Source organism: Dreissena polymorpha, chromosome 1 (assembly GCF_020536995.1).
Source record: "Dreissena polymorpha isolate Duluth1 chromosome 1, UMN_Dpol_1.0, whole genome shotgun sequence".
NCBI classification, from domain to species: domain Eukaryota; kingdom Metazoa; phylum Mollusca; class Bivalvia; order Myida; family Dreissenidae; genus Dreissena; species Dreissena polymorpha.
The window spans coordinates 193774157-193801761 of NC_068355.1; the positions used below are offsets into that span (position 1 = coordinate 193774157).

General features: G+C 34.5%; 1 protein-coding gene and 1 long non-coding RNA gene across 11 annotated transcripts; both read right to left on the bottom strand.

The window, feature by feature from the left end:
* Positions 1-1668: 1668 nt before the first annotated feature.
* On the bottom strand, positions 1669-17392 carry LOC127864429 (uncharacterized). 10 transcript variants are annotated; one of them, XR_008041922.1, is made up of 11 exons: positions 17165-17392; positions 13793-15600; positions 12966-13084; positions 9718-11120; positions 9274-9420; positions 8579-8672; positions 5496-5617; positions 3213-3418; positions 3081-3168; positions 2641-2948; positions 1669-2596 (listed from the first exon to the last, which is right to left on the bottom strand). XR_008041922.1 is itself a non-coding variant. In XM_052404067.1 (6 exons), the coding sequence occupies exons 1-4, from the start codon at positions 9383-9385 to the stop codon at positions 3350-3352; spliced, it is 339 nt and encodes a 112-aa protein (XP_052260027.1). In that variant the 5' UTR covers positions 9386-9420; the 3' UTR covers positions 1669-2596; positions 2641-2948; positions 3037-3349. The 10 variants fall into 10 exon arrangements, 1 of the variants encoding a protein (XP_052260027.1); XR_008041919.1 differs by having other exon boundaries at positions 3037-3418; positions 9332-9420; positions 10989-11120; XR_008041915.1 differs by having other exon boundaries at positions 3037-3418; positions 10989-11120.
* A 52-nt stretch (positions 17393-17444) lies between these two features.
* Positions 17445-22548, bottom strand: LOC127864434 (uncharacterized). Its single transcript, XR_008041934.1, has 3 exons — positions 22521-22548; positions 21847-21906; positions 17445-17950 (listed from the first exon to the last, which is right to left on the bottom strand). It is a non-coding gene; the product is annotated as an uncharacterized LOC127864434 (long non-coding RNA).
* Between the last annotated feature and the right edge of the window lie 5057 nt (positions 22549-27605).

The window sequence follows — 27605 nt, forward strand, 5'->3', positions numbered from 1 at the left end:
CAAACAGTTTGGATCCTGATGAGACGCCACGTTCTGTGGCGTCTCATCTGGATCCAAACTGTTTGCAAAGGCCTTCAAAATTAGGTTCCCGCACTTAAAGGGTTAAGATAAATATTTTAACATTCTTAAATTACTATTTGCAGTAATTTAAGGACTGTGAAGAAATAAGTAAGACATTGGCACACACAAATATGCAATACATAAGAGTCTTTAATCAACATGACGTACACAAGCAATTTAAAAAAGGCATCTAAGCAGTGTATATACACCCTATATTTACGAATGCACAATGCTTATTTGGAATGGATGAAAATATTAACACATTATTGTAAAAATCGCATCTTAAAGTTAAAGTATTAATTAAGTTCAATACTAATATGATTGTATGGTAACAATTGTTTGTTATGCATTCAAAGTAACGCAAAATGTAATTATATTTTTTTATGTAATCAAAATGATTTATTTGAAACATTTCATACAGTTTTACAAACATCAAGCTATTTTCAGCTGTTAAGCAACAGAAAAATCATGTTTCATGCATTCAATTACAGTTCAATATTAACAATCACATTTTTAAGGAAATATGGTCTGATGGTCGAGTGGAACAAACTGTAACACAAATAGTAAACTGCCGCTATCATCAGCTGTAAGTAAATTCTTATAATGTATAATATAAATACAAGTACAATATGATTGCTACAATTTTCACATGTCTTAAAAAGACATTTTGAGCAGAACATTTCCTTTATCATCGCAATTGCAAAACTGTAAGCATTGTATGGACAACTAAATTTTAAGATTTCAAATAAATGACATTATATTTTTATTACACATGTTTTGTAACACTGAGTATCATATATCATATTGTACCATAGCTATTCATTCATTAAACAGACGTATATTGGTTTAGTAAGTATTCCACAAAATCCCAATACAAACTGATGGCTGAGAATAAAGAGTGTCATATTTTTAATAACTGTATGAATGTACGTGTTATGTTGAGAGATGAACAAAAGCATTATCTAACAACGGATACAACTTAGTTTTTCAAGCAACAACATCCCTATATCTTACATACAAAGAGAGACAATTCAATTATTGACAAGTGTTAGCATGTTAAATCACTCTCGCTTGATTTCCAATTGACTGATTTCCAAGTTGAATATATTAATTTTTCTTAAGATAATGCAAAACAAAGTTAAACCAATCTTTCAATAGTTGCTTGACTTTATTTAGTGAAAGGCATTACATATACTAGTAACAAGATGTTCCTATTGCCCAAAGGATATTTGCCTCTTCAGAATGTGTTGTTCTGTATCATTAAGAAAGTTTTAAATGAGCATCTCCACAAGCAATGTTTTTTTATATTATCTGGCACCTAAAAGATGTACATGATGAAAATTGTTATAACAAATAAATGTTAACAGCGAAAATCAAAATGGCAACAATAAACGCATGATTTACATTGCAAATACAATCATTTCACAATCGCTATATATACAAGTGACTAATGTACTGACCGATATATACAGTGAGCACGAATTATTGGTCAAGTTAATCTGGTCGTCTAAATGCCTATACACAAACATATAAAGCATAATAAACTTTACAAAAACAAAAAAATAATTATCATAACTTTGGCCATTTTTCCTACACCTCATATTTTCGTTTTTAAATACTCAGTTCCAAAACAAATAAAGCATTTTAAGCAACACAAAAGTCATTCATAAATCATATTCATGCAAATTAATAAATAACTGGTCGTGAATACAGAATAGACAATTTAAGGAAGATTAAATGATTTTGTCTAAAATTAATCAATATTTTCAAGAAATTGTTAGACAATAAACAATATTCTTGATAAAAACCTGACACCAATGGGCACACTTAAGAGTATCAAAGCCATAGCATAAACATTCTCCATCTGGCTAAACAATTCTTGTAACTACCACCTCTATATTACAGGTTAAGCCACAAAAAACTGAAGCATGTCTCATTACATGAAAATAATACATTTCTTTAAATTTTGTCGAAGTTACCAGCATCATTTAAACAGCTTTGACAAATGTCAAAATCAACATTCATAGACATATATTTACTAACATTATATTTTCCTTAACATTTCCAAAATAAAATGTCATAAAACAGACACAGTAATTGGATAGACTTGTAAATTTTGCGCTTAAAATACTATATAACATTATTTCTTTTATCAAGTAATCTTAATCTTATTATATTTAAATATAGTTATTTAAAGCCTTCAACATAAAATGACTGACAGCATCATAGTTCCAATAAAACATGAACGATTGTTTTTCTTTGAACACAACTTAGTGGTCACATAAAAACATTGCTGGCCACAAGACTTTCTTGCTTTCCATTTTTTGTTGTGATTTGTCACTATGCGATTTCTGTCTGAATCAAATCACTAATTTTCCACGTGTCCCAATTCCAAAGATGAGACATTCAATTGTACATGTTCACACCAGACATGGGGTATGTAGAGACCTTTAATTGTACACGTTCACACCAGACATGAGGTATGTAGAGACCTTCAATTGTACATATTTTCACCAGACATGGGGTATGTAGAGACCTTCAATTGTACATGTTCACACCCAACATGGGGTATGCAGAGACCTTCAATTGTACATGTTCACACCCAACATGGGGTATGCAGAGACCTTCAATTGTACATGTTCACACCCAACATGGGGTATGTAGAGACCTTCAATTGTACATGTTCACACCCAACATGGGGTATGCAGAGACCTTCAATTGTACATGTTCACACCAGACATGGAGTATGTAGAGACCTTCAATTGTACATGTTCACACCCAACATGGGGCATGCAGAGACCTGCAATTGTACATGTTCACACCAGACATGGAGTATGTAGAGACCTTCAATTGTATATGTTCACACCAGACATGAGGTATGTAGAGACCTTCAATTGTACATGTTCACACCAGACATGAGGTATGTAGAGTCCTTCAATTGTACATGTTCACACCAGACATGAGGTATGCAGAGACCTTCAATTGTACATGTTCACACCAGACATGGAGTATGTAGAGACCTTCAATTGTACATGTTCACACCAGACATGAGGTATGTAGAGACCTTCAATTGTACATGTTCACACCAGACATGGAGTATGTAGAGATCTTCAATTGTACATGTTCACACCAGACATGGAGTATGTAGAGACCTTCAATTGTACATGTTCACAGCAGACATGGAGTATGTAGAGACATTCAATTGTACATGTTCACACCAGACACGGGGTATGTAGAGACAAGCACATCTTAAACAGCCTTTATATCTCTGAGCTTTTTCGGTATGGGGTTAATATGATAACAACGGTAGCAGCAGGCTGTCCTTCTGATTTGCTGGTTTGATTTCGTCAAGGTACGTCTGAAAAAAGAAAGATTCATAACAGTTAATGTCAGTTGTTTATTGCATGTGTTACGGATGATAAACAAGAACAAAAATAGCACTTTTATACATTGAGTTACATGAAAAGTTAATCATAACCACTTTATTACCAACTAACTATAAATCTTACCATCAATCAGGAAATATGGGTTGATATTCGAGAAACATACATTTCTTCCATTGGAAAAATATCACCTTATCATTTATAACAATAAGACAGGGCCAACTAGCCAATAGCAAATAAAACGTGCTGGAGAAGAGTTTTACTGAGATGTATGTGTGAGGTAGGCAAAAGGCAACCGATGCAACCACAATTTACTTTTGACTGAAAACTTCACTACTATAAAATAAATGAACCAATACTAGAGCTTTGTCACGGACGTGACAAATACCCCCACATGCCGCATTGACACAGGTTATTTTGCATGTTGTCTTCACAAAAAAGCGCACACCATGATCAATGTTTAAAACGCACTTAGTGACCCCGTGACCTAGTTTTTGACCCGGCAAGGCCCATGTTCGAACTTGAACTAAACATCATATAGCTACAACTTCTGACAAAGTTTGGTGAAGCTCTGATGAAAACTACTTGAACAACTAAAAACGAATAATAATGCTGTAATACGTGATCAAAACGAAATATTAAAACACTGCCAAATTTTATGAGAATCTTTATAAAAAAGACAACAATATAGATATAAACATCATGAACGTTTCCATACCAATATCTGCAATAAAATAAACCCAGAACAAACGCAAAATGAACAAAGATACCTATCAGAGTATGAATGCGCTAAAGCACTGCTAGACATGAAAAACAATAAAAGTCCAGGATCAGATGGCATATCTGCAGAATTTTACAAAATATTTTGGAATTATATTAAGCAATATGTCGTTAATTCTCTTAACTATTCTTTAGACACCAATAATCTAACAGAATTGCAAAAACAAAGCATAATTACTTTACTACCTAAGACCGCAAAGGACACCCTTTTGATCGATAACTGGAGACCCATCTCGCTTTTTAACGTTGATTACAAAATAGCTACAAAATCCATTGCCAATCGTATAAAACCTCTTTTAAATAATATAACCAGTGTAAATCAAACAGGATTTATCAAAGGAAGATATAATGGCGAAAATGTAAGACTTTTGCATGAAATTATTGAACTAATGGATGAAAGTAACGAAAACGGTCTCCTATTTTTTCCGATATAATAAAGCCTTCGACAGTATGGATCATGGGCTTATGTTTAAATGCCTCGCCATTTCAGATTTAGTGAGCACACCTTACAGTGGGTAATGCTATTTTATAAAGATGCAACATCACGCGTTACAAATAATGGTAATTTTTCAGATTTTTAGGAAATACGAAAATTTACGAAATAACAGAAAATACAAAAGCTTGCAAAATGGTATATAAAGCACTTGGGGTAGTACGCAAACTTTAACATAGCTTTATCAATAATACATTCTAAGTATATAAGGGGCAATATTTCTGTCAAAATGCTTGATACAGTTGTCTGCTCTTGTTTATAGGTTGGGGTCATGTTGGTAAACAAGTATGCAAAATATGAAAGCAATATGTCAAGGAAAAATTGGGGTAGTACGAAAACGTTAACATTTGCACGCTAATGGAAACGCCGACATCGGGGTGAGTAGGATATAATAGTCGAGCAAAAAATGGAATAAAAAAAGAAAACTACTTGAATAAGAGAGCGGACACCATGCTTAATTTTTAAAAGTACTAGACACCATGCTCAATTTTCAAAACGCACTTAGTGACCCCATGACCTAGTTTTGACCCGGCATGACCCACATTCGAACTTGACCTAGACATCATCTGACCAAGTTTGGTGAAGATCGGATGAAAACAACTTGAATTAGAAAGCGGAGACTTAATACGGACTGACCGACGGACCGACCGACCGACAGACTAGCTCACACACGACCAAAAAAACCCACAGCTGGATTGAAAGATGTATTGACACACAATGTTAAATCTACATGCACCCACCAATCTCTGAAAGTAAGGCCATGAAAAAGAAAAACTAACCCAAGGTTCGCTCTGCATGCTGTTCATAGACTGAGGGTTGTGGAGCATGGGGATCTCATAATCTGGAGAAGATGACTGCAAATGCTCCTGGGACATACTCATTGCTCTGCAACCCAGGTTTTCTGGAATAAAAGTAAATCATGCATCAAACAAAACAAATTCAAAGCAATACTAGCGTTTTCAAGGACAACCCCAACTGATTTCAACCCAACAAAACGTTTGTCAGTGCCTGGACCTATCATATCAACAAGGTAATCTCAAAAGATTTAACTAAAGCGATGTTCTAGAGTTGTAAAGCATGTTGAAACTGTGAATGCATTCAATGCATTGAGGCTAAAATCAATAGAGAGAGAGAACATTAGTTCATTTTGGTTTATCACAAAACTTTATTTAAAGAATGTTTAAATAAAAAGAAGAGCTCCGCGGTATGAGACAGATGCCTCCCAAAACAGAGCCTTGACACACATCACTCAATTCCTTGATGACATATCGAATTGATACCAATTTAACACTTAATGTCACAGTGACCTTGACCTTTGAACTAGTGACCCAAATTTCAATAGACATCATCTATTGTCTAAGACTGATGTACATGTGAGGTCTCAAGTCAATTGGTAAATTTTTTATTCATTGGAAACGATTCTCACACTTATTGTGACAGTGACTTTGACCTTTAACCTGGTGACCCCAATTTCAATAGGGCACATCTACCGTCCATGGTCAGTGTACATGTGAAGTATCGAGCCAATAGGTCACTTTGTTGACGATTGATTAATCGGAAAAGAATTTTCGCATGTATTGTGACATTGATCTTTGACCTAGCGACCCCATTTTCGATAGGGGTCATCTACTGTCCAAGGCAAATGTATATGTGAAGTATCAAGCCTATTGGTCAATTTGCTGACGAGTTATTGATCAGATCATTTTCACAATTATTTTGACAGTGACCTTGACCTTTGAACAAGTGACCCCAATTTCAATAGAGGTCATCTACTGTCCAAGACCCATTCACATGTGAAGTATGAAGCCAATATATCAATTCGTTGACGAGTTAGTTATAGGAAATCAACTGGTCTACCAACACACGAACGACAGACCGGCAAACATCCCGCAAAATAATATACCCCCTCTTCTTTGAAGGGGCATAAAATACACGTGGCGGGTTAACAAGAAATGGTTTAAATATACTTGTTCTAGAAAAAGTGTTATACATTTATGAAGATTTACCAAATGCAACACTTTTTTATGTTTTAGTACAATAACAAAAACTAAAGTGAGAACAGTTAAAAAGTAATTTACTTGTGTTTTATTTTGAAATCACTTGAATTTACAGGGATACATTTACGCACTGTTATTTTTTAAAGACAAAATTAACATTGAATACATTGATATAGTGACTCATCTGAAAATACGCCAAAGACAAGTGCAAGTATGACAGCTTGTTTATTGCAGTAGACATGTGCACAGGTCGGTACTGGATTAGTCTCTTTATAGGCAGGACTCTATTTCGAAATAGGGGTCAGATGCAAAGTCGTATACACACTTTTTTTAATTGCATCCTTACAAACTGACAAAAAGTATGGTGGAAAAAACGTGTCAGAATAAGTGCACTGTTGTATATTAATTTAATATTTTAAATTGATTTACGACAAACACAATGTCCTATTGATATTCAACACACATTTGCATTTTTTAGAAAAACAAGAGCTTGTCACAATAGTGCCAAATCCCTGCCGAAATGTGTTTGCGTGTATGACAACATTTGTTTTAGAGAGTAGAAAAATATTTGTAAAACATGGCACCTGTGCCATCAATTTATATTTCAAGGATCAATTAGTTATATAGTGTTTGAGATATGCTGTAGAGAATAAAATAAAAGGAAATTAAAGAAAGTGAGGTAATTAAAGAAGAGGACTATAAAAAGTTACTGTTCTTTGTCACTGTATTTTTCCTTAAACTCATCTATTTATTTTACAGTGAATTCTTCGTTGTTCAAATTAAAATATTATTGTAAATCAGATAAAGGGAGATATTAAAAATTGAAAAGCTAAAATATGTACTATAACATTTAATTAAATGTAATTAAATAATATAAATAAATAAAATATAATATAATTTTTTTTTTTAAATAAATGAGATAATTAAAAAACTACGGCCAAAAGAGTTATGGTTCATGCTCACTGCACTTCTCCTAATCGACATCTGTTTATATTTCTAGTTTCAAGTAAATCCCTTCAGTAGATTTAGAGTTATGCTCCCCACAAAAATTTACTTTTAAATAAAATAAAGGGAGGTAATTCAAAAACTAAGGTAGATAAATTATGGTTCTTAGTAAGTGCACTTCTCCTACTTGCCATCTGTTTATTTTTTTTAAAGTTTCAAGTTAATCCCTTCAGGAGATTCAGAGTTATGCTCCGGACAAAAAATTACTTTGAAATTAAATACAGGGGGATAATTCCAAAAAAAGTAGATAGAGTTATGGTTCTTAGTCACTGCACTTCTGCTACTTGCCATCTGTTTATATTTCAAGTTTTACGTAAATCCCTTCAGGAAATTAAGAGTTATGCTCCGGACAAAAAATTACTTTAATATTAAATAAAGGAAGATAATTCAAAATCTTAGGTAGATATAGTTCTGGTTCTTAGTCACTGCACTTTCCCTTCTTGCCATCTGTTTATATTTCAAGTTTAAAGTAAATCCCTTCAGTAGATTTAGAGTTATGCTCCGGACAAAAATTTACTTTAAAATTATATAAAAGGGGAGATAATTAAAAAACCTAGGTAGACAGAGTTATGGTTCTTGGTCACTGCAATTGTCCTAGTTGCCATCGGAGTTATGCTCTGGACAAAGTTTCGGACGGAAGGATGGATGCACAGACACACAGACGGACGGACAGACGAACGGATACTAATACTATTAAAATAATTTACTGGCTGACTGATGTTGAACACAAATATTGTTATAATTGTTCTCATATTTTTACTTCAGTGAATAATATTAAATCTATATTTAAACTACATACATATATATTCTTACCTAACTAAATCATATAATAATTAGGTTTAAAATAAACCCATACATACCAGATAAGGTAAGCCGCTGGAAACTCTCGTATTGTGTATTGGCCTCCACTGCTGAAGTGAGGACACTCATTTCGTCATTGCAGTCTCGGATGTCCTATTGTGAAGTCATCTTGTTTATTGAAAATGATATACACTATTTTAAGGGAAATGTTTAAAGATATAGTCCTGTCCTGTTTTTTTTCTTTCTGTAGAAATTCCGTGAGTGATTGAGCAATATTTAAATTAAAATGTTAATACAGATAGATGGTTCTGTTGATGCCCTGTTGTTGATGTCATTTTGACAAATACAAACATGTAAAAAATACAAATTTAAAGGTAAATGTTAATACATTTACTTAGTGATGCCCTGTTCTGCAGTCATTTTGTTTACAAATACAGATGGAACAATATAAAATAGCTTGATCATCGAGTTTTCAATATCATTTTTCAAACATTATTAAAACACAGTTTATGGAATAACCTACAGTAATAAATATACAAAATTAAAAAAAGAAAATCATAAAAGCTGCCTTCTTTTAGGTTCTAAACTGAGATTATTAATATTATTATGTATCAAAAGAAGTAAAAAGCAATTTACAATAACATACTGCAAAATATTGGAATACACTGTGTAGTTATATGTAGCCACTTTTAAATGTGCTTTAGTTATGTCATTCGGGTCAGTCAAAGTACTCATAAAATCTGTGAACAAGTACCTTTTAAACCTTACATGTTCTTACTGCAGTGACTATCTAAGCCCAAGTGACCTTATACCTGACCATTAGGTGTGTACAAGGGCAAGGTCACAGTCCCGTTGGAGGTTTTCATCGCAAGGCACCGGGTGGTTTTGGGCGACCCTCAACCTGGTAAGTAAAAGAATGGCAGAGTGATTAAATCAAACAATAAATCAAAGCATAGTCAACATATTACTAGGCCGTTACTCCTCCCATTGGCCATTCCGTATTACATGGTGTAATGTAAACAAACACTCCTTATTAAATTAAAATGCTTATTATCTAAATAAATTTATATTCATAAACATCATATTTATTGATTTCCACTGATGTATATTGCTTAACTTACGTTTTTGTCATTGTATTTGTATAATATTATTGTTTATTGATTCTCATTAATTTAATAAATCCGCCATTTCACATTACGTTCATTGGTATATATTTTACTTTAACGGTCGTCACTTGTCAGTGACGTCATGCCTGAAAAAGTATAAATAGCGGATTCGAAAGTAAACAAGTTTCAGTTTGGAATACAGATTTAAACGAAAAACATCCGGTTAGATAGATTATTTACACAAGAAAAAGATTATGATACAGAATAAGATGCAGGTACGAATATTTTATTATTGATTGTATATGATATTTTTTGGATATATGCTTTTGTTGTAATAAAAATAATAATGAAACTGAAATTGAAAGTAAAATTAGAAATTTTGAATGAACCCTTTGTTTTATTTTGTTATACGGCATAACAATATCGATATGCTTAAATATGTTTGGAAATGAATTTTTGATAATGACTAAAAATTATAAAGAAATTCATACTTTAATTTGTGCATGAATACTTGTATTAGCTACCTTTCATATGCGTCAGTGTTGTTCATGTATTGTTTCATATACAATTAAGATCATACACAGGAATCAGCAAATATCTTCTTAAAATCCATTTGTTTTATTAAAACAATCCATGTTGAGTGGACTTTGCAACAGACCGTGGCAAATAGGAAGCTCAAACGTGGAAGACAAATTACTTGACTGCTGCTTTGGCGACGTGGCTTGGTCGTAAGGATACTGCTAGACACTGACCAAGATCAGTCAAAAGACAAATATACATGTATTCTGGAGTATTGGTCATTTTCAAAATGATTGTTCCTTCATCGAACACTATTGATTACAAGTTATACGAATGCTTTATTCTTTTCTTTAAACAAAAATATTCAAACAACTTTGCGCAACTGTGGACACAATGTTAGTTATAACCCAGAATTGCATATAGGTTACAGCGCAAATGTGGGCAAAATGTTAGTTAAAACCCTGATTAGAATATAAGTTTCATATCTTCTGATTTCCCATGTATGGTGAGATACTGAAAGTAAAATAATACTGGGTAAAAGAGTGATTTGGCCAATGAAACGATGGGGCTTTGCATGCAAAAAAAATCACCACTTATCACTTACTGTTCAATGGTTTCATACAATTTAAGTTCCAATTTAATCCTTTGAGAAATTTAGATTTGATACAAATCTTTTTATAATATATGCAAAAAATGCCGCATTGACTAAACAACTAACAGAAAATTGACTCCAATATACCCTCTACAAAACGTGGTTTGTGGAGTCTTATTATCATTAATTCACATCAATTGCTGTGAGATTGAGATGTTCAGAAATAAGTAAGGCCACGGGTGCATCATGAACCTGCGTCCAAGGCTGAGGCTATTGCTGGAGACCTGAGTAGTACCGGTTTGACATTCAGCCTGGAATCTCATTTCACTTAAGGGTCACGTATGGCGCAGTCGCACTCAGCGAGGTTTTCAGGAAGGGTGTCCTCTGAAATCAAATATCAACGAAGTGAATATCTAGTTGCATCAGCAGAAGGTCATTCTTATATTTACTGCAAGGTCCAACCTTGACAACAAGTCACCATTTGACATTAAATTAGGCACAGTATAAAGAAGTGAAACTCCAGCTGCTGGAGTAGTATTGAATTATTATTATAAACAATTAGAAGGTCCTTTATTTAAGGCAAGTGACAGATTGCCCAAACAGTACAAAACAGCACAATACAAAACAACATAAACACAAATAAGAATAAAGCTGGGGTCACCGCCTAGGAACGGTCAATGCAAAGCATTGGGGTTTTAACGGGTTTTGGAGCGCTCAACCTCACACTTGGCCCAGCAATATTTATAATACATTTAAGTGTAAATAAAATTTAACCTCATAGCATTGTAACTCAAATTAAACAATAATAAAAGGGAATTAAAAAGCATTCAATTTAATTACCATTTAATTACTCAATGGTATTGAAGATGCCAGAGCAACAGAGTTACAACTTTTTGAGGAACGATGGAATGAAACTATGAACAAGTGTCATCTACATTCCTTCTTTATAGAAAAAGATTTAAAAATATAGCATCCACACAGGCCATAAACTATTCAAGACAATATAACACTGTTTTGCAATGTGACAGTACACTTAAAACTGTATAAACTGTCAGGAAAATTACGCCAATTGCATAAATTCTGATGGCATTTATGCTCAGACAAGTAGCATTTTTTCAGGCAGTTCATACACACACAAAAATTAAGAACAAGAATGCCAACAAAATACACCCAGTTACAAAACTGGTTTACATGGATCGTGAGTACATTGGCACACATGTTTACTGGCCATTTTTTCTTCATTAAATAAGTACAGAGAATCTGGCTTGTTACTAAACTTGTACACGATATTCTGCCCACAAACATAATTGACAACTTTCATGAAGATTCAACTTAAATTGCCTTGAAATAGTGAGCAGATGTAATAATAGTGGATGCCAACTGCCCAACAGCCAACATGCAGCTGCTGCTGGTTGATCTATTATACATGTACCTTGCAGGAATAACCAGGCTAATCAGGGACAACACTTTCCGCTTTTATAGAATTTTTGTTTTAAAGAAATATGGTCTTAGCAAAATCCAGTTTAGGCGGTAAGTGGTGTCCCTGATTGGAGTCAAACTCTTTACGCATTCAACCTGTTTCCCAGTGCAAGGCTCATATCTGTTTTTAAAGCTTCTATTACTCTTATAATTACAACACAAATTTAAGTGAACATAATCTGTTATATCTAATCATTTAAACGGGTCGTTTCTGTTTTAATTTTTGATGAATGGCTTGGTGTAAAAATTGAACTCACTTTGCCATAGACAAAAGTAACCAAACAATGCTGAGGTTGGCATAAAAGACAATTTTGTAACTCGTGAATGAAATTAAAAACAAATGATGAATTTGCCTTGTTTTCAATTATAGAACATTTAAATTGCTTTAGAGCAAAATCTTTACATATAAGGTTTTTTTATTTTCAGCTACTTAAAAAACATATGGAATTGATTATGCTCTAAATCAATCTAAATATTCCATAATTGAAAACAATTCAAATGGTAGCTATCGATGTTCAATTTAAAATACAAATTTGAGGGTCAAGCTTGAACCTTATGCATTTTCTTCATATATATGTTACAATAGTTTGTGGCTGAACCCTTAAACTTAGATAAGATAAACTGGTCAATTAATTGAAGAGCAGAAACCCCAGTTTGCATAGGGTTTAACCTTATTTGTTAAAACTTGATTCCATCTTAAGTATTAGGCAATGCCACAGTGACCCCTTTTGCGATGGGAATAGGACTTACTTATTGAGACGTACTGGTTGTGTTGTAGTTGGGGAACGCCGTTCTCTGGGCCTGAACTTGTGAGTATAAGGCCTCTGTGAACAGATAAAAGGACCTTGGCGCATCCTAGAAATGTGTCCCTGTAAACCAAATAATTCAATGCATTCTGAAATGTCATCAATTACATTGGATGTAAATCAAGTTTGTTTGAGTAAAAAAGAAATACATTATGTTTGAAAACTCTTGATACAAATTATATATACACAAAACACTTCATACAAACATACAAACATAGACTACTATATACTGTACACTAGAAGCAAACATTTTTCATCCATCTGAAACCAATATTTATTAAGTGCACTTCAACAGCAAGACAAATTGGTAACATAATGATTTTATTAAGTTAGCAGCCATGATAGAGATTTATTAATATATAAAACGCACAAACTATTTTAATTGAAATTTGAAGTAAACAAGAGATGTGTTCGTCAGAAACACAATGCCCCCTATTGTGCTGCTTTGAAATAAAATTTCAATATATCATTCGGCAGGTTTAGAAATTATCTCCCTTTTAAAGCTTATTTCTTCCCTTGGATTGTATTTTTTTACTTTTGACCTTATAGAATGACCTTGACCTTTCACCACTCAAAATGTGCAGCTTCATGAGATAAACATGCATGTCAAATATCAAGTTGCTAGCTTCAATATTGCAAAAGTTATGGCCAATGTTAAAGTTTTCGGATGGACGGACAGACTGACTGACGGACAGTTCAATTGCTATATGCCACCCTACCGGGTGCATAAAAACTGAACATTATACATAGTAAATGACAGTACCAATGTACCTTATGGATGAGGTAATCTCGGCCCCACAGCAGGAGAGTTTGGAGCCCAAGAATTAGACTGGCTTCACCATGCAGATAGGACATGTTGAGCATTTGCCCCAAGGTCCTGGGCTAGGAAGTGTTGCTGGGCATCTGGGCCCAGCTGACCAGAGATCATGTTTTTCAGCAGGGTACCGACCTATGATTGCTAGGAACTAGCTCTTAAAACAAAATTTGGCAATTAAAATAAATATTGAAAATAAATGAAGATAATAATTTTATAAAAATGTGCTGGAGGCATTAAATAATTGTTTTACTTAAATTTAATAGAATTTAATAATTAAAGTGGATTTATTTATTGCAAGGAGAAACTGTTGTTCAAGGGCTAAATTTCAGCAGAAAAATGGGCACAACTATGCCCTGACCTATGATTAAAACTGATATCAGATTTACTTTTATTTGCTATTTATTTACCAAGTTTGATAAATTTAAAATCAAAGAATTCACATTTTATGCTAGGAACTTTTCCTTAATCAGCCAGAAAAAGGACTGACGTTAAGTGAACTATATGAGCCTCATTCTCAGATAAATAGGACTTGATGTATGCGCAGTCTGCACAGGCTAATCTGGGATGACACTTTAATAGGGCTTAATGTATGTGCAGTCTGCACAGGCTAATCTGGGATGACACTTTAATAGGGCTTAATGTATGCGCAGTCTGCACAGGATATTCTGGGATGACACTTTAATAGGACTTAATGTATGTGCAGTCTGCACAGGCTAATCTGGGATGACACTTTAATAGGACTTAATGTATGTGCAGTCTGCACAGGCTAATCTGGGATGACACTTTAATAGGACTTGATGTATGTGCAGTCTGCACAGGCTAATCTGGGATGACACTTTAATGGAAATTAATGTATGTGCAGTCTGCACAGGCTAATCTGGGATGACACTTTAATAGGGCTTAATGTATGCGCAGTCTGCACAGGATATTCTGGGATGACACTTTAATAGGACTTAATGTATGTGCAGTCTGCACAGGCTAATCTGGGATGACACTTTAATAGGAATTAATGTATGTGCAGTCTGCACAGGCTAATCTGGGATGACACTTTAATAGGACTTGATGTATGTGCAGTCTGCACAGGCTAATCTGGGATGTCACTTAAATAGGACTTAATGTATGTGCAGTCTGCACAGGCTAATCTGGGATGACACTTTAATAGGACATTATGTATGTGCAGTCTGCACAGGCTAATCTGGGATGACACTTTAATAGGACTTAATGTATGTGCAGTCTGCACAGGCTAATCTGGGATGACACTTTAATAGGACTTGATGTATGTGCAATCTGCACAGGCTATTCTGGGATGACACTTTAAGCACATACATGAAGCCCCGTATCCCAGAAGAGCACCTCTCAGATACTACTTGTTGTTCTTATTGCTGCTGCTGCTGCTTTGACCGGGCCATAGACAGAGATGGAGAGAGTTCTGACGCCAAAGTTGCCACCTCAAACCCGGGAATTCTCAACAGCAACTGTTGTTAAATGGCGTCAATCACATACTGGCATAAGGTTCACATTATTCGAGAGCAACTTATCGAGGTCAGTCGCAATAAGGAACAAGTCGATGCTGGGATGGAAGTCAAACTCGTCAAGGCTCCGCTGTAAGAAGTGTTGATGAAGCCAACATGGGAGAAGATGTTTGGAGGTTTGCTACTCTGACGCAAGGCGTTTTTGTGCTGAATTACTTAAGCGAAGGGGTCAGGATAGTCATCTACTTTCACTTCAACGATGTTTTTATCTTGGCGGCTTAAAGTGTTTGCTGAAAAGAAAATAGAAGGTAAACTAAAACCCGATTGGTTAAGTTTTAGTGACAAATGAATTTGCCCTGCAACAAAATACTTTACACACCTGCTTTTTTATGCCAAACGTTGCGTCTATAATTGATATTTAGAATATCGCAATTAATGATTCACCAATAAGAACTCAGAATAGCGTTGTATCAAAATGTTATGCCCAAAAAACTTAATATTGAAAATTTTGGGTTTTAAACCGCGAAAAATACATAGTAAAGTACAGTTCATAGCAATGTGTAATACTTTTTTTAACAAGAGATGTGTTTGTCAGAAACACAATGCCCCTACTGCGCCGCTTTGATTATATATTTTTGTTTTTGATTACACCCCTTTACAAATATTTCTTCCCATGTAAAAATGATCTGTACCTTCCAAATGATAAATATAAATTATCTCTATTTTAAGCGTGTTACTTCCATTGGATTTGTTTGTTTTTACCTTTTATCTTCAGGATGACTTTGACCTTTAACCACTTAAATTTTGCAACTCCGTGAGATACACATGCATGCCAAATATCAAATTGTGATTTTTAATATTGCAAAAGTTATAGCCTATGTTCAATTTTTCAGACGGACGGACTGACAGACAGTTCAACTGCTATTTTGCCACCCTACCGGGGGCATAAAAAAACAAAAACAGGCATGACTTCAGTAATTTTAAGTGCGAGACTTTCCCCCTTAATAGTTTTGACTAAAACAACTTTCATTATGAAACTAAACAACTTTAAATGTGAGAATTAACAACTTAAAATGTAAGACTACATAAGTTTAAATGTGATACTTGGCAAATTTAATTGTAAAACAATACAACTTTTAACATGACACTATACAACTTAAAATATGAGACTGTGCACATTTAAATGTGCACAACTTATTACGCGAGACTAAACAACTTTAAATGTTAGACAATACAACACGTCATAAGACACAATACTGTAAGTATATGAGTACTTGATCAAACACGTATTACCTATGGATTAGACAGAAATGCAAAAACAGATGAAAGTCTATGGTGAATTAAGTATATGATACTCTGTCTTGCTACCAGGGGCCATTATACTAGTAATTATAGCCTATTATGGTTAAATCTATTATATGTACGTGATATTGAATCGATACTAGTTGATGTCTACATTTTATGCCATTGTTTTTGTAAGACAGACCTTAGATGTAAAGTTTAGTCACTGGCGTTGAAAGTGTGTGCATAAAGATATGAAAGCAGTGCATAATAGTGATTTTGTCTATGCAAACATCCGGTTTCTAATTTAAATAAAAATCATATTCAGTTATACGTGAACACAAATACTTATAAATTTAGAATTTTTGATTTGTATTTTAATTGTACTAAGTTTCAACATATAGGGCTTTATAAGGAAAGTGACTCATTGTTGCAATCTATCAAACACTTGTTTTGGCAAATATTGCATTGTAAATTTTAACCAGTAAATAGTTATATTTTTTTTTAGACTTTTTGAGGAATGGGGCTGAATTTAGGCCCAATCTTTGACACAATAACACTGTAAGGTCTCACCTGAAGCTCAGAAGCTGAGCTGATATGCTGGCCTCGCGGATATTGTTAAGGGCCGAGTTTGAGTTCTGATTAACTTCGGGATGAGTCGAAGGGCATACTGGACCATACAACAAAACTGTTGTCACGTTTTTAAGCCTTCTATAGTCTCAATTCAATGCGATGCCCTTTGGGCTCGGAGTGCAAAACCGTATACGTGTTTACTTTTAGCAACTTGTTTTCAATAATGTGGGAATTCGCGTCTGAGGCACACCACATGAATATATTGTGCGCTATAGTCCGTAACCCTTCTACTGTCCTAACTATCTACAGCAGATATACTTCTGAATGAATAGTTTCAATTGTTCCTTGATTTGCTCTCGTTCCTCGCTGAATATATAGCTGTCTTATAAAGAATTAAACAAACTATTCAACGTTTAATCCTTCGTGAGATTCTTCGTGATGTCCACAGTGAGAACTAACTGTTAGCGTTACCATAAGTACTGCTATAACGTCTCGCTTCTGTAACACTCATCCCACTCGGGCACTAGAGCTAAACAAAACTACTCGGGCTTGCTTGGGGAAATCTCAACACAGACATTTCAGCTGTTCATAACAGCGCGTGAAAACTTGACGTGCTGAGGATTTATTGCAGAACAGACTTGTGTTATGATGCTGACCCTTTGTGGCCGGAGGTCCAGTGGGAGGAGCTAGGGATCAGGGAAGGCAAAGGATCATTTAGTATTGGGGCTCCTGCAGGCCGGACTGGTGCTGTTGCTTGGCCAACTGGATATCAATGCTGGTGCTCACCTGAAAACAACAACACTAGAGTGGGGGATATGAACTTGTAACACATTTTTATATTACAATGTATAATACACTACATATATGCCTCTTGATTGGATGTGAAGGTTTTCAACAGCAAAACATAATTATCTGAATTTCTAATTTGGAATTTAATTGGTGCCTTGTCCTAAATAGCAATTAATGAAAATTAATGCAATTAAACCATTTCGTATTAAAACATTAAAAGTGTTGGCTAATGCTTTAATAACCTGTAAATTCATAATAATTATTCTTACTTAACTTTCAGTGTAATTTTATAAGCCAAATTGCCGCTCATCAATATTAGAAGCTTTTGTCCCAGATTAGCATGTGAAATCCACATAAGCAAATCAGGGAGGACACTTTCTGACGATACTGGATGTTCACAAAAGAAGATACTTATTTTCAACCAAACATACCTTTAAAGAGGTAATTGTTGTCCCTAAGTAGCCTGTGCGGACTGCACAGGCTAATCTGGGACTACAATCTAAGCACATGCATGAAGCCCTATTTTTCCACAGCGTGGCTCATTGATGTTTTTAGCCAGTTTTTTTCCTATATAACAACAAAACAGAATGGAAAATCATCTTGTTAAAAATAATTAATTGTTTATTGTACTCATAATCATAATCATAATCATAATCTGTTAACTTTTACAATTCTTTCACAGAGGATTCACTGTTGATACAAGTTTCAACAAGCAAATTCTTTGAATTGATATCCCCGCCAATATGCTTCTGGACACAAAAGTGTTATATTTGACACTCAAAAAAGCATTTTTCAAGATACAAAGGGCCATAGCTCCGTTATTAACAGATGGTGTACAATGCCATTTGGCGTGCATCATTCTCTTATCCATATATATACTCATACCAAGTTTCAATGCAATCCGCTTAAGCACTTCCAAGATATGGCTCCGGACGAATGGACGGACGGAAAGACGGACGGAGGGACAACGCCAAAAAAATATCCCTTCACCTATGGCTGGGGATAATAATAAATGGGAGGCAACAACTTCATATTAATGTATTCCCAAAGTTACAAAAACACACACACCATTTTTACCATGCCTTTACAGGTCTTTGGTGTTAAACTCTGTTTAAATTCACACTAGACAACAGTTCCAAAGTAAGCCATCATGTCATAAAAGTTGTAAGAAATATTACAAATTAATAAAATATGAAACAATTTAATGGCAACAACTCACTGCTGGTACATATTGACAGTTCTCTCCCTTGTTAGTGTAAGCTAAATTAATTAAAGGCCACAATATACTAAATGATTTCCCTATATAATTCAATGTAAAAGCGACAAATTAAAGAGAAAATAAATGCAACATTTAGAACATAGAGACCACCATAACCATACTTTTTTCTGAAAGTTCATTCTAAGCTGAATCGATTTAAGCAATAAAAAAGATATGTCATGTTAAAACCAAACATTAACTTTACTCAAATCAAACTCTACTTCTTTTGCACCTTAAATTTTCCGGTCATTTTCTAGTGCAATGTAACCGTTTTCAGGTCAAACTTGTACTTAACCCTTTGCATGCTGGGAAATTTGTCGTCTGCTAAAATGTCGTCTGCTGAATTTCTAGAATTAGCATTTTCTTCGATTTTTTTTCAAAGAATACTATCAGAATAGCAAACAGTTTGGATCCAGATGAGACGCCACGTTCTGTGGCGTCTCATCTGGATCCAAACTGTTTGCAAAGGCCTTCAAAATATGGTTCCCGCACTGAAAGGGTTAAGTCTCTAACTTTATCATATGTCAGGGATTAAGCAGTGAGCACCTTTTCTTTCCCTTTCAATATATCCAAGAGATAAAGCCAGAACACCAGTCTAAAGTGTAAAACATGGCTTCGAGTAAAATATGATTTTTTTTAGAGAGTACAGCCCTACATGAAACTATTATTTAGTATAATGTAACCTATAAGACAACCTGAACTGTTTAAAACGCAAAAAATATGCACTTCCTTATCATTTTTCATCTATCCTCAATGTGTATGCCAAACTTCAGATTGATCTTTTACGTAGAAATGTTTGAACAATGAAAATTATTATAATAATGCCTGATAAGACATATGGTTTCCATTGTCGGTGCTTAGATTTATAAAGGGCTTTCAAGAGCAAATAATATTAACTTATATAACAGAATACAGTAAATATACTGTAAACATCTTATATGCTATATCGTAGAAGAAATATAATATTATTAAAACGTGTTTAAGCTTCTTTCAGTGCGAATTTGTGAGTTTAGAGTTGCTCAATACGAGATTCTGTACTTTTTATTATCCCCTGCCATAGGCGGAGGGATACTGTTTTGGCGTTGTCTGTCAGTCCTTCCGTCCATCTGTCTTTCCGTCCGTCCACCCGTCTTTTCGGAGCCATATCTTGTAAGTGCTTTGGCGGATTTCATTGAAACTTGGTATGAGTATGCATATGGATAAGAGAATGATGTACCCCAAATGGCATTGTACACCATCAGTTAATAACAGAGTTATGGCCCTTTGTATCTTGAAAATGCTTTTTGTGTGTCCGGAGCCATATTTTTGAAGTGCTTTGGCGGATTTTATTGAAACCTGTAATGCGTATATATATGGATAAGAGGATGATGCACGCCAAATGGCATTGTACACCATCTGTTAATAACAGAGTTATGGCCCTTTGTATCTTGAAACAATGTTGTTTTGAGTGTCAAATATAATACTTTTGTGTCCAATAGCATATTGGCGTGGGCTATCAATTCAACGAATTTGCTTGTTTAAATCATTTTCCCATACAAATTTTCCCATTTAATTATTTTTATTTACACTTTTCAATACTCGTTAACTCCATGAAACAAAATGCATTTATTACATGTTACTAGCAAGAACGCATAATATCCCGTGAAAAAAAGGTGGTTTTATGTAAATCGTGCTCCTTTGTGACTTGGCCTGTTTTGACAAAAAAAACAACACTGTATACACAATGAAAACTTAACACCTCCTCACAAACAGACTCTATACGGCATTAGATGGAATAGATTCCAATCAAATAGGCTTAATTAAATATCTCACAGCTTTATAAAAACTCAAGGCTTGCATGGGGATGACAGAAATTATTGCAGTGTTGTGTTTTTGAGGTGTCTGTATCGGTAAGTTGGAAAACATCGAGCTGGAGAAGGGTTTGAGTTATTGATCATCAAGTAAAATAAGTTGTACTGAAAACACGATATACGCAAGAATAGACGCCATTTTACCTTCTGTGAAATCATATCATATCATTCTCGTCCACTTCACTTATTTATACACTGCAAAAACATTATTATTCGCGGGACATTATTTTTTATTGATTTTAAGGGTTGAACGATCCACAAATTAAATACAAACACACTGGAAAATAACTGACACAAATTCCATATTTATTGTTTCCAAACTGAGAAAGTCACGCATTAACTACCACGTCCATGAAAGTCTTTTTTTAACCACAAAATAACATGCAGACAAATTTATATGATTTTACAAAAAACAAACAATTTAAAAGGATATTTTACCTTATGTAAATTCATACTATTCTCTTCCACCTCATCTTAATAAACAGGAAATACACAAGCAGGGCTTTTCCTTGAGTATTTATGGGTCTGTTAAACGAACCCATACCCAAAGCGTGTTATATGCTGTTCCTTATGAAAATTATATCTCAATTATGTTTCAATTAGATCTAACAAAGTTTAAAACTATTATAATAGGATTTTATTCCTATAATTTGAAGTATAATTAAAACTTATTAAATGTGTTTTCCCAAATCAATGGACTTTTAGCACGAAACAAATTCAAAATCCCAAAACTGCATTTTTTCCCAAAGTGGCCAAGAAAAGGCCTGACAAAGCGTCTCTTTTACCTTCTGCGTCATGCTTGTCCCCCACATCCTCAGCATCGTTGTCCCGACTGTCAGCAGCAACTGGAGCAGTAGAATAGCTCGATGTATTTCTTGTATGTATATTTAGGACTTACACACATTGATATAAATGCAATAAAAATCAATAAGACATGTTTAACATCATAAAATATGGCAAATTAATAAATCTCACATTAAGTGTTACCTTTCTGTAAACATTGCATAAAATATCAATATATACTCCTCCAAAGATTACTTAACAATGTCATATTTTATTAAAAGAGTATTAATCCATATACATTTCTTACATGGCATGGTGTTTATAGAAATGAAAGTCTAAAAATAGCCTCAGTTGCTATGTAGATGTGCATATATGTAGAAATATTAAATTTTCAGTTGAAATGCTTTGTTTTTTCATGCAAAGTTTACAAGAACTAAATTTTAGGACCATAATGACACAAACGTTATGACAACATAACATAATATGCATTAGATCTAATGTTCTCACAAAAACCCCCACATTGTATAATCAGATAACAATATGTGCACATAAATTATTTGTATCTTTAACTACACACTTAATGTTGTATTGTAACATCACACACTACTATGTTCGTATGCTAAACAACACATTGTCATTGAAATACTAATCACTAATTACAACAACTAATACATACATGTACACACTATTCCACTCTGAACACCACGATGCTGTCGATGATGTCGTGATCACATAGTCCCACAATGATGGATGATGTTGTGCTGCTGTAGCAGACTGACCATGGGTTCATCACTCCATCTCTCCAAGTAGCAAGAGTAGCCAGCTTACTCTCTCCCTCCCAGCCCACCTGTAGTACAGTGAGGGACCCCCATCCACAGACCAGCACCTGGCCTGCAGGGGTCACATGTAGACCAAGTGGGCCACCTAGTGCTGGGTCTGTGTATGAAGCCAGGAGTGTGCCATCCCTGGCCAGGGTGAGAAGCTTGTGCTGCCAGTAGCTGATGATGTACAGCCTGTCTCCTGTGGGACTCACAGCACACTTCTTTACTGCAAAACAGAGTAACATCAAGATATTGAATTACTGTCAATGTTAAATAATCTTATTAAACATACTGCAGTGATATTGTATTACGCATATGTTGTTATAATAGGCCTTTACACATCTAAAATATATGCATACAAATAGCTAAGTGTGACAATAAACTTCAGTATCAGTGTTATTGTGTAGAAGTTTGACATGTTGAAATGTGACTGGTGAGTAAGAAATGAAATGTTGCAAAATTACACAGATGGAAACAATTGCACAATAGAAAACAATTGCACAGTTCAATCAACATGTGTACATTATGAATGTTACTATACACAGCAATAATTGATTTCCAACACAGGTACCCATGTGATAACAATGTACTGATACTTCATACATGTGCAATGTATACGACTTAATTTGTATTTTTAAAGTGTTTAATTTTCTATATCAAGAAAAGTAATACTTCAAACAAGAAATAGTGATGCGTTTTTATCTATTTTCCCACAAAACCAATAACAACCGCATAATGCTAAAATTAATTATTAAAATAATTACCTACCTTTGAACACTTCTTACAATCCAACCACAAGGCACAACAACTTAAATTTTTTAAGAGTACTTATTTATACAATGTTTCGAAATTTCTCAATTAATTGCATACATACGTTTGAAAACTTTTTAAAATCCAACTATTGATATTTAAAGAGTATCTATTTTATATAATTTTTTATTTGCTTATTTATAAAATATATTGCACTGTACAGTAATCTGACAACCACACAAATGCAAACAAGGTCAGAAAGTGTCTCTTTCCCAGGAACTCAGTTTCTATTTATAGACATGCCATGTAGTGACAGTCAAAATACTTCATTACTCATGTTTATAAATCAATAATTCTGAAAACATGTATAATTGTGGCTACTGTAGCAATAAAATAAAATGGCACATATACATTATTGGACAATTACTTTATATTATATCAGGGGGTTTCTGCTATGTAAAAATTGCCCTAAAAGGTACCCGATTCCAAACCAATATTGAAAAAAAATGCCAATTTCCATTGTTGTCTTTTTTTTTTTTTTCGGCGTAAGCTGTATTAAGCCAGCTTTTCACCTTAGCCTGACCCTTGTTAGCGTCCAATAGAATTCAAATAAAACTTCCCGCGGCCAAGTACAGATGAATACACTTCATTGACTGCATTGGCTGATTTGAGAATACGACCAGAACATTGGAAACATGTCCGCGTCTTTGTAAAACTGTTTTACTGCGTGTTCAGCATGAAACAATTTTATATCTAATAAAAAGGCTTAATAGATAGAACAGTTTTACACTAAATCTCGACATCAATACAGTTTGTGCGTCCACCTTTTATTTTCAGATTTTCAGCGCGAGAACGTTTGCACTTAAAGGCTATTTTCTCATATTTATTACTAACTTCCATATTCCTGTCAACATGTTAACATGTTAAAGTATAGAGAGCAGTGGAAGCGAAGACTCACTTTAATGCATTGCATTTCAACTCGCGAGGTATATCGGGTCAATTTGCGGCCACTGTGTGTGAATGTCAGAGTTTACATACAGGTCATCGCTGCGTCTCTACCCTATGTGCTGATCGGAGTTCGCGGCCAGGAAAACAATCGTTACATAATAAAGACGCTTTAGCGTGAACTAGGTGAACTGGAATTTTCTTTAGACCAGACAGATGTTAAATGAAGATATCCAGCGATATCATATGGTATGTCAATAATAGATTCTTAATGTGTTTTACAACAATACCATGATAAATATTATTTTTAATTAATTTAACAAGAATTATGCCATCATATTGACTAATGAATTAAGCATGAGCGCAATGATTCTCGATACTGTTAAAAATCGAATCAAATAGCAACGCCAGACAAACCACTAAAACAGGTTTGTTCGAAGAATGCGCGTATAAATATTAAAAATATATACGGATACTTCGTGTGTGGCCGGTTGACTCATATGTTTTAATTTCACTTCCATTCTTCTTTTGGTTTTCTGTTTTGTATCTATACGTTTATGACCAGCAATATGTAATAATGTAAAATAAGCCGCGAAAACTCCGCGTATCATCCCCTACCGCGTTTGCTGCAGCTAAGAACTGCACAGAAAAAGACATTCGCTATCTTTGATCTCATTCATTGAAGTCTTTACCTTTCATTAACTGCAACCACAATCAACGCCGTATATCTTTTTTAAAGATATTTCTTGTTTTAAATAAGAAGTGTCTAATGCTTATTATATATGAATTGTATTGTATAATAACTTTACAAGCATATAACTATAAATTATATGATTTTTTCCAAACTGGCAAGGTAAAGGCCTGATGTGGGACAATTTGGCATATATGGCAAGCATGTAACGCTGCACAAAATGCCTAGAAATCATGCCACGAAAACCGCATGGTTTAGAGCTATAAGCAGGCAAGATGCGATGCCAAACGGGTAGGTATCATTAGTGTATCGATATCTTATTTGTTAATGTACATAAATATCGTATTTGTAGGAGTATTACACCATGTAGATGGCCATACATGCCATACGTCCCGGAATGTCCGGGACAGTCCCGGAAATGAAGAACTTGTCCCGCTGTCCCGGAAATCTGTCAAATGTCCCGGAATTTACAAAATACATATATACATGTACCTTATCTTAGGCTTAACTGCACCTCAAATCTGTGTATATCTGCAGCGTCTCCATGACAATGCCTACCCGAATAGGCAGACTACGCTTCGTGTCAAAATCGATCAATTAACAGGGGTCCTGTTATCAAATTGATTGTCTGACGTTCGCGGTCAAACCGAAAAGGCGGCATTGTTTAATGTGGTTGTTAATTGACTTTAATCTACTACGTCATTATTTCCCACTGCGTAAGGGCAAATGATAGTTGTTCACACATCTGACGTCCAACATCGCAGAGTAAAAAATTAAAAGCAGTTTATGTTCGCACGTTTAACCGACAAAGAAGTTGAGTAAAAAAGTAAGCATATAAAAATGTTATTGTGATTGGTTGTATGTATTGTGAATTGATTTGAGTTGACGATCTAACGGTACTGTATTGTTGTATTTTTTATTATATAAATGTTATAAATGAATAAAGGCGTATCAACAACTACGCGTTACACACCGGTCTTAATAGCAATAACGCAGTGACGTCACCATCTATGTTTAGAACGCTTACACTGAAAACACGTGGCTTGTATCTAGTAACGGAAGTAGTAATGTTGAATTTGACGTTAATAGATCAAGTGTATTCCGGATAGACTTTCGAACTTTTGCAATGAACGATGCGAAACAAAAAAAAACGTACCAAAACTGCATATGTCTATTGATATCGCTACATATCATACATGTCCCGGAAAATCGGCAAAAGTCCCGGACAATTTAACTCAATGTCCCGGAATTGGTCTGAAAAATTATGGCATGTATGTAGATGGCAAGCAGTATTATTATAAACATTTCATTTAGTATTAATTGGTAAAAAAAATGAATTTGATTTAATATGGCCTACTGTGTTGACATTTTACACCATGATTTGCTAATCACAAACTTGAATGATTAATTTGAGCAGACTGTCATTGAATATTTATGTTACCAGAACAAACCAATGTAAATACCAACAATCATTTCTTCTATTCCATGAATGCCCAAAATTGTATTATAATAAAATTAAATGCCATTTATAATGAAAACGTGTTCTTATTAATACAACATTGAACTATTTTATATTGCTTGGTTCACTTACAGTAGATACAACACCAACACCCTGCCCCACTGTAACATATTAAATTTGTGGCCATGTTACACACAAACTAGCATTTTTCATTTATCACTATGGCGAATTTAAGGTGTGCTGGCTGTTAATAGATTTTTTTTTCGGTATTTATTTAAACCCTTGTGCATATATTGATGTTACAGATACACCAGGGTATGCTCTAATCATTGGTGGATAGAAATGGTCCAAACTCCATAAACAGGAACAAGGTGCCAACAAAATACCACGGGCAAAAGATCATTTGTATCTAGAAAGTAAAGACATGTAAATCTTTAATAAAGGTGATGAAATGCCGTTTCAGACTTTCAACACGTTTTAAATTATTTATCCATCTCATGCTGTTCACAGTATGTGAATATAATATAAAAAAGGGCTGTTTGAAAAAATGCATGCCCCCCATATGGGCTGTCATTTGTAGTGGCAGCCATTGTGTGAATACGTTTTTTGTCACTGTGGCCTTGACCTTTGGCCTAGTGACCTGAAAATTGACAGGGGTCATTTGCCAGTCATGATCAATGTACCTATGAAGTTTCATGATCCTAGGCCTACTTATTCTTGAGTTATCATCAAGAAACCATTTTACTGAGTCACTGTGACCTTGACCTTTGACCTAGTGATCTGAAAATTAATAGGCGTCATCTGCCAGTCATTATCAATGTACCTATGAAGTGAAATGATCCTAGGCGTAAGTGTTCTTGAGTTATCGTCCAGAAACCATTTTACTTTTTCAAGTCACTGTGACCTTGACCTTTGACCTAGTGAGCTGAAAATCAATAGATATTATCTGCCAGTCATTATCATTGTACCTGTGAATTTGCATGATCCTAGGCATAAGCATTCTTGAGTTATCATCCTGACACTATTTTACTGTTTCGAGTCACTGTGACCTTGACCTTTGACCTAGTGATCCGAAAATCTATAGGGGTCATCTTC